This window comes from Mustela lutreola, chromosome 2, assembly GCF_030435805.1.
Source record: "Mustela lutreola isolate mMusLut2 chromosome 2, mMusLut2.pri, whole genome shotgun sequence".
In the NCBI taxonomy this organism is placed as follows: Eukaryota; Metazoa; Chordata; class Mammalia; order Carnivora; family Mustelidae; genus Mustela; species Mustela lutreola.
In genome coordinates this window covers 118,178,728-118,190,896 of record NC_081291.1, presented here as the reverse complement: position 1 = coordinate 118,190,896, position 12,169 = coordinate 118,178,728, and the positions used below count along the sequence as shown (strand labels likewise).

The 12,169-nt window shown below is 36.0% G+C and overlaps 1 protein-coding gene across 8 annotated transcripts in view; it reads left to right on the top strand.

Annotated features, from left to right (window-relative positions):
* KLHL24 (kelch like family member 24) overlaps positions 1 to 11,699 on the top strand; it is a 48,661-nt gene extending 36,962 nt beyond the window's left edge. For all 8 annotated transcript variants that reach the window (XM_059163349.1, XM_059163353.1, XM_059163352.1 and 5 more), the window contains one exon: positions 6,673 to 11,699. In XM_059163349.1, coding sequence (XP_059019332.1) covers positions 6,673 to 6,873 — 201 coding nt within the window. In that variant the 3' untranslated portion in view covers positions 6,874 to 11,699. The remainder of the gene's footprint in view (positions 1 to 6,672) is intronic.
* Positions 11,700 to 12,169: the final 470 nt, after the last annotated feature.

Sequence of the window (12,169 nt, the reverse complement as noted above, 5' to 3'; positions counted from 1 at the left end):
TTTATTGCCCAGTACTAATTTCAAATTTTGATCTTCATTAAAGCCTTTTTCTCGTGCTCCAGACTCAAATTTCCAACTGCTTATTTGATATTTTCTATGATGTCCCAGGAGTTCAAACTTAGAACAGAATTCACCTTCTTGGGGCGCCTGGGTGGCTCAGTGGGTTAAGGCACATGGTCATGATCGGCTCAGGTCATGATCTCAGGGTCCTGGGATCAAGTCCCGCATCAGGCTCTCTGCTCAGCAGGGAGCCTGCTTCCTCCTCTCTCTCTCTGCCTGCCTCTCTGCCTACTTGTGATCTCTCTCTGTCAAATAAATAAATAAAATATTAAAAAAAAAAAAAAAAGAATTCACCTTCTTCCCCAAGCCTACTTTTTCTGTTTCCAAACAACCTAGTGAATGGAAAACCTAGTGAATGGAAAGGGGTAATTCTACTCGTCTTTGAAGAACCACTTCATAGTTACAACAAACTGCAGTTTCCTGTTTAGGATTGATCTTCCTTACTCACACAACACTTCTGGCACCAGATATGTGGATTTATTCCCACACCAACCAATTCTCCATCTCCTGCTGAATGTCTTACAGTTCAGTTCAGTTCCAACACTATCTGCCTGGAGTTAGGGCCAGATTCCACAGGTTGAGGGCACCGTTCAAGACTGCCACTGCTTCCGGGCACCTGGGTGGCTCAGAGGATTAAACCTCTGCCTTTGGCTCAGGTCATGGTCCAGGGTCCTGGGATCAAGCCCCGCATCGGACTCTCTGCTCAGTAGGGAGCCTGCTTCTCCTTCTCTCTGCCTGCTACTCTGCCTATTTGTGATCTCTCTCTCTGTCAAATAAATAAATAAAATATTTAAAAAAAAAAAAAAAGAAAGACTGCCACTGCTTCCAAAGCCAACCGCTAGTTCCAGCTTGTCCCCCAGTGCTTTTGACTGACTGGCTCTAAATTAACATTCCCACAACCGCCTCCCTGGGTTCAGTAATTTGCTAGAACAGCTCACAGAAATTAGGAAAATACTTGTGTTTATCAGTTTATTATATAATAAAGGATATCATAAAGGATACAGATGAAGTGGCACATAGGGTGAGGTCCAAAAGAGTCCCAAGCACAGGAGCTTCTGTCCTGGAGCTGATGTGTACCACCCTCTCAGCACATGGATATGTTCACTAACCCAGAAGCTGTTTGTATCCTGTATTTGGGGAATTTTTATGGAGGCTTCATCATGTAGTTATTAATGTAATTTCCAGCCCCTTTCCGCTCTCCAGAGAATGGGGAATGGGGATGAAAGTTTTAAGATAATGATTATGGCTTGATCTTTTTGGTGACTAGCCCTCCCATCCAGAAGCCCACCAACAATCGCCTCATTAGAACAAAAGACATATCACTTGGGAAATTCTAAGGGATTTAGGAGCTCTGTATCAGGAACTAGGGGCAAGACCAATATATATTTTTCTATTATTTCATACCTAGACTTAATTTCTTAGAGTTTCCTCACTTTCTCCTAAATTGAATCCGGTATATCAGTTCTGTGTCCTCTAGAGTGTTTCCTCTTCTTCCACTCCTGTAGTTCCTGCTTTTGTTCAAGTTCTTACCAGTTCTTCCCTAAACAAAAATAATAATATTCTAATTAGTGTTCTTTAATGTCTTCTGTCTCCCATTTTGCCACTGATTATTTTCCCATAATTCTTATTATGTCTCTCCTTTGATTGGAAACATACTGAATAAAATCCAAGTTTCCCCACTTCATTCTAGGCCTTCTATCGTCTGACCTCTGCTTGTCTGTTCAGATTCACTTTCTGCAACTTCATCCCAATTATGTTAAGTGTCTGTTAAATTGCATTTGCTATATAGATCCTACGTGTTCTTGCCTTGGTTCATGATGCCGTCTCAGACTCTAATGTCTTTTCTATCTTCTCTACTTGTAATTCTACTCCTCTTCGAAGGACCACTTCATAGTTACAACAAACTGCAGTTTCCCTGTTCAGGATTGATCTCCTTCTTTTCTGATCTGTCACTGCACTTGCATTTATATTATGGCAGTCATAATCTGTTATGGGTATAAATGTTTATTTCCATACCAGAATTCCATCTTATTGAGAATACTGTTTTTTCTAACTCATTTTCTATGTATCTTGCATTAATTGGTGCTCAGTAAATATTTATTGAATAAGTAAACAAATGAGATAGTGCAGTAACAAGGGACCTAATTTTAAGAGTCTTATATGCAAATGTGTAAAGAGATATAGACTGTAAAGAAAATGAAATAGGGTTTGAATGTAACACCATTTTTCTAAAGTTTTTGACATTGAGGTATAATCTCTAATTAGTAATGTATTCAAAGTAACATTGCCTCAGCTGATAAAAGGGACATAATAAGACCTTCATGGTACAGAGGGGATATAATAGACCTTCAGCTTCATGGTACAGAGGGAATATAATCTTCTATCCCTCATATATCACAGTTAAGTAAAAATGAATCACATTTCTGTAGCTGAGTGGCCTGTCTTGGAAAGGACAGTCTGTAGAGCTGAGGTGTGCCCTACCATATAGAAACCCATATTATAGTCACATTCACCTGTGTGACAAGTGTTTACACTTATAAATTTTTTTTAAGTAAACTATACCCCCAACATGGGGCTTGAACTCCCAGTCTTGAGATCAAGAGTCATGCTTTGCTAACTGAGCCAGCCGGATGCCCCAATTTCTGAATTCTTTAATGAAAGCTAACCTTTATTAGCTTATAGTGGGTATTTTTTTAAAAGGTTTTATTTATTTATTTGACAGAGAGAGACAGCGAGAGAAGGAACACAAGCAGGGGGAGTGGGCAAGGGAGAAGCAGACTTCCCACTGAGCAAGGAGCCTGATGTGGAGCTCCATCCCAGGACCCTGGGATCATTACCTGAGCCGAAGGCAAACACTTAACAACTGAACCCCCCAGGTGCCCCTTATAGTGGATATTTTAAAGTACAATGCATTTTCGCCAAGAAGTACTATTCATTCAGAACTTGGCTATACTATAGAAAATGATAACAATTTAGGAAGATAGTTTCTAGCATCTATCATAATGCAGGGCATATAATGAATATATTTCTAACTACGTGGTTGAGATAAAGCTATGAAAAAGCAACAGGACAAATAACAGTGACTTTGAAAATTTCAAAGAAAAATCACTTAGCTCAGAGGTATATTAAATCTATGATGACAAAATCATTGAAATCCAAATCAAATACTCTACGTCAAATTTCTTGAAGCAAAAAAACACTGAGATTTCTGGGATTATCTTTTCTCCTCAGTCCATTCTTACTACCAATACCCTTACGTATATCTGTGTAGGGGCGCCTGGGTGCCTTAGTCAGTTGAGCGTCTGCCTTCGGCTTAGATCATGGTCTGAGGGTCCTGGGATCCAAGGCCCACATCGAGCCGTGAATCAGGCTCCCTGCTCAGCAGTAAGCCTGCTGCTCTTTCTTCCTCTGCTGCTTCCCCTGCTTATACTCTCTCTCTCACTCTGTCAAATAGGTAATAAAATCTTTAAAAAGATCTTAAAATTCTTAAATAAGAATCTAGAAGAATATCTTTGTAAGCATTATTTATAGGTAATTTTTGAGCCATCTTTAAGTGTTTGCCTACCATTTAATGCTATATGTGAAAAAGGGAAAATGAACTGTAATTTCCTATTACACAATTTTTTGAGTCAAACTTTTTTCTTTTTTCTTTTTTTTTTTTTTAAAGATTTATTTATTTATTTGGCAGACAGAGATCACAAGTTGGCAGAGAGCCAGGCAAAGAGAGAGAGGAGGAAGCAGGCTGTCTGCCGAGTAGACCAATGTGGGGCTCAATCCCAGCACCCTGAGATCATGACCTGAGAGGAAGGCAGAGGCTTTAACCCACTGAGCCACCCAGGTGCCCCAAGTCAAACTTTTTTCAAATGCTTAGAATACTAAGTGGCAAAAAAAAGCTGGGGGGGAAAAAAAAAACTCTTTGTTGCAGATCTAATGGACCTAATGTAGCCTTTTTCTGTTTCTGTCCCTTACCATGTCCATGCCTCTTGACTCTTCATAATCCCCAAAAGCCACAGCTTGCTATTTTCAACGTATTTTGCTTTTTAAACTTTTGTCAGAAATATCCTTTGGAAAATTGTGGAATTTTTTTTTAGGTCTGTTATAAAGTTTGTTCAATCCCTCTTCAGTAGCCCAGGTATTTAAACTGTCATTAAAGTTTAGAATAATAAATGAAAAAGTCTGACTTTGTTTATTGTTGGAATTTTAACATTTAAACATTAAGCATTATAAAAAATAATAATTAAGGGAAGGGCTTCTCTTTTTTTTTAATACTAGGATCATGTCTCGTTCCAGTCTTGAAAAATAACATTAAAACTTCATGTGGTGGGGCACCTGGCTGGCTCGGTCAAGAGAGTATTCAACTCCTGATCTCAGGGTTGTGAATTCGACCCCCATGTTGGGTTTAGAGATTACTTAGAAAAAAAAAATCTTTAAAAAAAATTTTCATGGAAAAGGGTGCCTGGGTGGCTCAGTGGGTTAAGCCTCTGCCTTCGGCTCAGGTCATGATCTCAGGGTCCTGGGATCGAGTCCTGCATCAGGATCTCTGCTTGGCAGAGAGTCTGCTTCCTCCTCTCTCTGCCTGCCTCTCTGCCTACTTGTGATCTCTCTCTCTGTGTCAAATAAATAAATAAAAATCTTTTTTAAAAAATCATGTATTGATAATTTTTCCATTTTTTTAAAGATTTTTATTTATTTATTTGACAGATAGAAATCACAAGTAGGCAAAGAGGCAGGTAGAGAGAGAAGGGGAAGCAGGCTCCCTGCTGAGCAGAGAGCCCGATGTGGGACTCGATCCTAGGACCCTGAGATCATGACCTGAGCCAAAGCCAGAGGTTTAACCCACTGAGCCACCCACGTGCCCCAATTTTTCCATTTGAAAAAAAAAAAAAAAAGACTTTATTTGACACAGAGAGAGAGAGCACATAAGCAGGGGGAGCAGCAGAGAGAGAGGGAGAAGCAGGCTCTCTGCTGAACAGGAAGCCCGACATGGGGTTTGATTGCAGAACCCTGGAAGTTGAAGGCAGACGCTTACTGACTGAGCCACCCAGGCGTGCCCCAATAAATTATTTTTCTTACTAGCTGTCACAACTTTTGAGATTCTAATAGAGTGAAATAAGCTACTATATCTAATACAAGTAATTTCCTGATATGAAGGAATAACTGATTTCAAGGTTGCTTGCTTCATTTATTTCTGAGCATTATTACCTGAAATGACATTGTAATAAGATCCTATAATCATATAGTTTAAGAATCATCATTAAAGTGACTGTAAGGTTCAACCTGTAGCCTAGGTTCTATCTGAAAACTGAGGATGATAAAGTTTTTTATTGTATTCAGAACTTTTAGAGTTTATAGAAAGAGCTCACTGTGCTTCAGATGAAAAATGTAGTTTGGCACATAATTGGTGTAATTCACGGGTGTTATTCCAGATAAAAGTTTGTCATTCATTAATGATAATGAGGCAAGTTATTCTGGGTATGTGTAAACTCTCATATAGGTACTTTCAAGTACTCATGAATTCTTTTAGACCTGAAGATATTACCTTCTGTTACATAAGTCTACCAAGATTTAATTTCTTCTTTAAGAGCAAAACTTAGGGACTCCTGGGTGGCTCAGTCAGTTAAGCATCTGCCTTCAGCTCCAGTCCTGATCTCAGGGTTCTGGGATCAAGCCCCATGTCGGGTTCCCCGCTCACCTGAGAGTCTGCTTCTCCCTCTCCCTCCACTCCCTCCCCACCTGTTCGTGCTCACACTTTCAAATAAATAAATAAAATCTTTAAAAAAAAAAAAAAGAGCAAAACTTATATACACAGCAAATCTAGTTAAGTAAAAATTATTATTGTACTGATTGGTAGAACCCATCTCATTGCTAGTTATATAGGAACAGGATGATAATAATTTGCAATAACTTTCTGAATTAAAGTAATTGAATAATTAAACTAATGTAAATAGAATGTTTGACCTGCAGCATAACCAGATCCAGGAAATAGGGAGACAGTTTTAGTGTAATTTCTTTCTTGGAAGAATCACTCTCGTCCTTGCAAGAATATTTGTTTCTTATAATAATTATGTTATTGACAGAGAAGAGTAAAATTCAGCTAAGAATCCCATTTTGTGCAAAGTTAAAATATTATTTGGGGAGTTTATATAACCCAGCCAAGGCTCCTATAACAGTGCTTTGTTAATTTGTTTTTGAGTCTTTCTTTCATTCATTCATTCAGCTTGTGGGTAATCCCACATAATGAATAATGTTCCTACTCCTTGGTCATGTAATAGCCACTTGCTGTAATAAAGGACCTCCCTGTAATAGGAGAAGCAAGCCATACTCTTCGAAAATATTTTTGTTCAACTACTGTTAAGTTAAAACCCTTCTTTCAGCCCACTACCCCCACTTCACCTCCTGCATCTTGGCCCCAATCATAACATATATTTTATTTTAACATTTAATTCATGCAAAATTATCTAGCACTCACACATAGAGCAGGAGTTCAACAAAAGGGAGTTTATTTCATGACTTTTGTCTGCTAAAGCATGTCTTATTTTACTTTTCAGCTTGCTACCAAATCCCTTGCCTTCCAGAGTTAATTTTTTTTTTTTAATGTATTTGGTTCAACAGGAAAACTGTGGTATGTCTGTGTGTAATGGTAAAATATATATCCTGGGTGGAAGACGGGAAAATGGAGAAGCCACAGACACTATTCTCTGTTATGATCCTGCAACAAGTATCATCACAGGGGTGGCTGCAATGCCCCGGCCAGTGTCCTATCATGGCTGTGTGACTATACATAGATACAATGAAAAATGCTTTAAGCTCTAAAGCCAGGATACCTCACCCAAGAAGCCACACTGATCCAAGATGAGAGGTTTTAAGAACTCCAGAGTGGGAACTTGACATATCTCCTTTTGTGCCATGTACACAAAAAAGTAAAGATAATAATTGTGGTGCCTTTTCCCCTGAAATATTGATCTTTTAAACTGTAATAAAGTCTTTCCTGTAATTGGAAAAAAAATTTTTGTTGTTGAAGATAATAGTGGTTATTGCTTGGGTTTTGAGAGTGTACCTTTGTAAGTATTTGTAAGAAATTCATGTGGAATAGGAAATAATGCCTGCCTGTATAACCTTTAGGAATTTCTGAATGGTTTCTCCATTTATATACATTTATCTGTAAGCCTGTATATTCCTTATTTTGTCATATATGTTTAGAAAATTGCATGACTTAGGCTTCATTTAGGTTAAATCACATAATGCTTAGAATGCTTACAAAGGGGAGAAATCAGTTTAAAAAATCTTTTTCACTAAAAATACATCCAAACTGATAAATTTTATTGAAGGGTTTTTTTAATAACTGATAAAAATGTAATGACAACAATTTGAATATGATAAAATACTGAATTATCATGACTTCCTAGAATTGCTGTCTTATATCAAACATATTTTTGGAAGAACATTGGATAGGAGATAGAAAAGCAGGTGCCCCTAAAATGGGGAGTAAAATTGTAGGTTAATTCCTAAGAAAAATTATGTAAGACCTTGAAGGGAAGAACAACCCATTGTGGCTCTCAAAATACCTCTGTATCATCTCTAAATCCTCTAGGGAACACCTTTTTAGAACCTGGCAAGAGAGTTGAAATCCATTTTGGAAAACAGGGAAAAATTTTCTCCCTAGCCCAGTAGGGTTTGACTTCATTAGGATGGTGCTTTGGGAGAGGACCTCTTCCCTGGTTATCTTCCTTTCCAGTGAACAGGTAAAAATCTTGGAGTCTCCACTCTTGAGTTACCTTTAAAGGATAAAGGTGGGACCACCTGTCAGTGGGTCCATTTTTCTTTTAAAATTAGCTATCAAAAAAAACCTAACAGTGGTATTTGCAGTCTTTGAAGATATATCTTTCAGTTGGTACCCATTGTGGAAAATACTGGTCAACATTCTCAAATTGCCTTCGTCTAGATTTTTCAACTCTAGTTGATAAGCTTACTAGTTTTCAGTGAGGAATGTAAAATGTTTTCTAAGGCAAATGGAATGACAGGAACTGTAGAATAAGTGATTACTGTTATTCCTGGGTGAACAGATAAAATTTACAACATTTTAGGGATATTCCAGGGATGTTCCGGGTAGCCTGCTGGATTTCGACTGCCCAGGCACTATTGTTGTCTCAGATCATCATTACATACTCTTTGTCACAGGAGAGATGATGCAGATGTGTGATTATAGTACCACCAGATATCTGTTAAAACTAAGTTAGTAATGAAAAACCTAACATAGATAAATTATTTTGTTTTCTCATCTTAGGATGATTCAGAGATTTCTAATAAACTGTATGGCATCATCATCAATTTAGCTGGAATCTGAATTCTGAGGAAAACTCTAAAGATCTTATAAATAATTAGGGAATTAAATTTTTCAAATCATAATTTGAAATGACATGTACCTTTTCCTGATAATTATCAGAGCAATTCAGGAAACAGTTTTCTATTGTTTTCATTGAAAAGACAATTGTAAATACAATTGGGATATTTGTTTTAATTCTGAAGTAAACATCTACTTCTGCATTATACCTTTTGTAGATAATGGAACCTATTTAGTTCAGAGATTCTTTGCAGCAGATGGGATAATGTATGAGAAGTGTTTTGTAAATGCTGAGGATTAGACAAATGATACTTGTTATTTCATGTGTATTCGTAAGATCATGCCCATACATAAATAGACACTGCACACACACACAAAACTCTCAAGATCACTTGTATTTTAGCACTTTTGTCTATTGTAAAAATATTAACTAGTTACTTGTATTTCTTTATACATTTATTTTTACTATCCGTGTATTGTACTAAATTTGAAATGAAATCCTATAAAACAATTTGTTTAAACATAGACCTCATGCCAATATTGTTTCATTTTTTTCTACATAATTTAAAACTATGTAAATTAAGTAGGCCACCAAGAACTTCACTTGAATTCTATGAAATTAACAGTTTTTGAAATCACTCAGCTGATATTTTAATATACTCTAGTTATCTTCCTTTATTGATTGTTGATAAATAACAGTGTTAGCACTGATCAAAGAATTTTAGGATATAATTAGTATATCAAAAGGGATTCATCAGCCAAATTGTGTCAGATTATATTCATACTGTCATCACATAGTTGACAGATTTTCTTTTGATAGGAGATGCTCATATAAGCCTTTGGATTAGTATGTATGTATACATGTATAGATAGATAGCAGAGTCATGTACATGCATATATACAAACACCAAGAATTTGATCAGTTTGTGATGATCAGAAAACACATAAAGTAAAAATTAGTTGACTTAATTAATTTCAATCCCAGAAATTTTTATTTGGGCATTTCTATAATATGTTTTTACATTTGAAAGTACACGATAAGGGCCACTTGGCTAGCTCAGTCAGTAGAGTATGCAACTCTTGATCTTGGGGTCATGAGTTTGAGCCCCACATTGGGTATAATGATTACTTAGAAAAAATTTTGAAGTACATGGTGAGTATTAGTATAATGACTTATATATAGTCAGAATCTATGTAATACATAAGGTTTCACGAGATTAGAAAACAAATTGGAGGTAGAGACGAGTTTGCTAAACCCAGCTGTGATACCTCAGTGGGAAAAGGAATTCAAGCATATGTTTTGTAGATTAACAAGAAAGTATAGTTGTTTTTTGTTCATGAACGTGTGTTTTCCTGTCTATGAGTGAGCTATAAAGTGGTCTGATTTTTGAAGCAGTAGACCTTCGTTTTCAAATTTAATCTCCCCACTGACTACTACTGCACAGGTATGAAATAGTAGCTTATTGAGTCTTCAGTAACCTTCTGTTTTCCTAGATGACTGAAATATAGATATTTTCCTCCATTTAAACCAGGTGTTAAGAAAAAAGTGATGTAAATACTCAGGGAGGGTATTGTCATTTTGGCCTATTGGGGTGTTTAAAGTGCCATAACTATATAACCTTCAGTTCATGATCCTAGAGTAAATTTAATTTGGTAAAGGGGCTTCACACAGGCAGTGGTTGAACATTCATTCTTTTATATTTAGAAAGATGAAAATGTTTTGTGGACTGATACATTTTCTCTTAGTGAATACGAATTGTTTATGTTTCTCTACTGTCATATACCCTTTTGAAACTCAGGAAAGACAAAGGCTCAGTTATACTACTTTTGTCAATATGCAAACCAGGTGTGTGTTGTTCGTTTTGTTTTGTTTTCCTGTTGTCTGGATATGGCAATAGATTAAAAAAAAAAAAAAAAAGAATTGCTGTGAGAACCCATACATGAAAAGAGAGGGTTTGAATTGTTGTGTGTGCCTTTTGTGTCTTGAGATTTATGTGTGGAAAAGACCTCTCCAGACTTTATTTTCAAAGAGAAGAGATAGCTATTTATGTGGTGCCAAGTAATAAGATAAATGTCTCTTAAAGGTTTCCTATGGAAGCCTTTGTTTTACTAAACTCAAGACACAAGTTAACCTCAACATAATTTTGGCCTTATTAGAATTTCTTGTGCATTATATCAAAAGCCAGGTTTACATCACCTCACCCCATTATTATTTTTAGTTAATAAATTCATCATGTCAAGTAACCAGAATGGGGGCGATTTGGTTGGCTTTTAAGTAGGTTTGATTAGGTAGCTCTACTCATTGTCACATTTAATGCTAGACATCAGAAACCACTTGAGCCAGAGTGTGAATTGATAATTCCAGAGACATTTTCAACAGACTTCACATTTTTTAATGTTTTTTATGAATGTGTTATGTTTGTGTGATTGCCTTAGATATTAAATTTACTTAGTGCTGAAGATGATCATCATAATTTTTTAAAAAAAAACAGCAGTAGTCATAACTTATTTTATATATTGTTCCAAAGAGAAAAAATTTGTTTTGATGTTTTCAGAATAACTGCATCGGAATTTGTTTATGTGCCTTAAGTTCTCTAGTTCTATTTTAGCGTTCTTTTTTTTTTTATTCTGAATAAAGCTTACCTTAGATGTGTTTCATATTTGTTTCCTACAAAGTAAACTCCCCTTCTTAAAAGTTTTAATGAACACCATGTGATTGCTTGGCAGAACGAGAATGTTAAGAAATGTTGTTGAGTGCTTGGAGTTTTATTATATTTGAGGGTTTTGTTTTGGTTGCCAAGGTGCTTTTTAAGATATTTAGACAAACATCTAACATTGATTAAACCTTTGAAAACATCATTTGCAGTATCTGCATCTAATGTCAGAAAAGTAAATGTACTTACTTTTGTTCCATCCTTATGCACTATTTTTTTTCTTACTCTTGCTTTCCTCATCATCCTCCCCCCAACCCCGAGTTTCTTTATTTAAATTCTTGAGAATTTCTGGAGCTAAGACAACAATTACAGAGTTGATAAAAAGCACAATATGCTTTACAACTTGTACAGACCTATGGTAGCCAAATGTCATTTGCTTTCAGTGAGAGGCTCCAAGAATCTTCACAGTGAAAAAAAAAAATGCTTTGTACTTTGTTCTCAATTTGGTTGTAGCATATTAATACTTACATGTCTTGTTTAAATATACTTTGTGCATAGTTTAATTTTTTAAGTCATATCTAATAAAATGTCCTTTAACCATTATTATTTGACTATACAGTTGTATTAAATTTTGTTTACCAAAACCTTCTTGTTTTGTTTTACTTTAAATACATCCAAAAGGTTATGCAAAAAAAGGGATGGAGGGAGATTCATATTAGTATATGTGAATATTTACTGGTATGTCGATAAATTAACTAGAAGAATAAATAAAGCATTAGTGTATATGAAGAAATGAAATGTTGGCTGAAGAACAGTTAAAAAGGAAATGCCACTGCTTATTTATATATAATTATATGTAATCATGTATAAAAGTGCATGTAATCAATGTTTTAGTCTGAACCACATGGAAGTGTTACCTATCCACAAAAAAATTTTAGGGATGCCTGAGTGGCACCGTCAATTAAGCATCTGCCTCTGGCTCAAGCCCTGAGTTGGGCTCCCTGCTCAGTGGGGAGTCAACTTCTCCCTTTGCCCATCACCCCACTTGTGTTCTCTCAAATTAAAAAAAAAGAGAGAGAAAATGTTAAAAAAAATTTTTTGTAATTACCAGAAA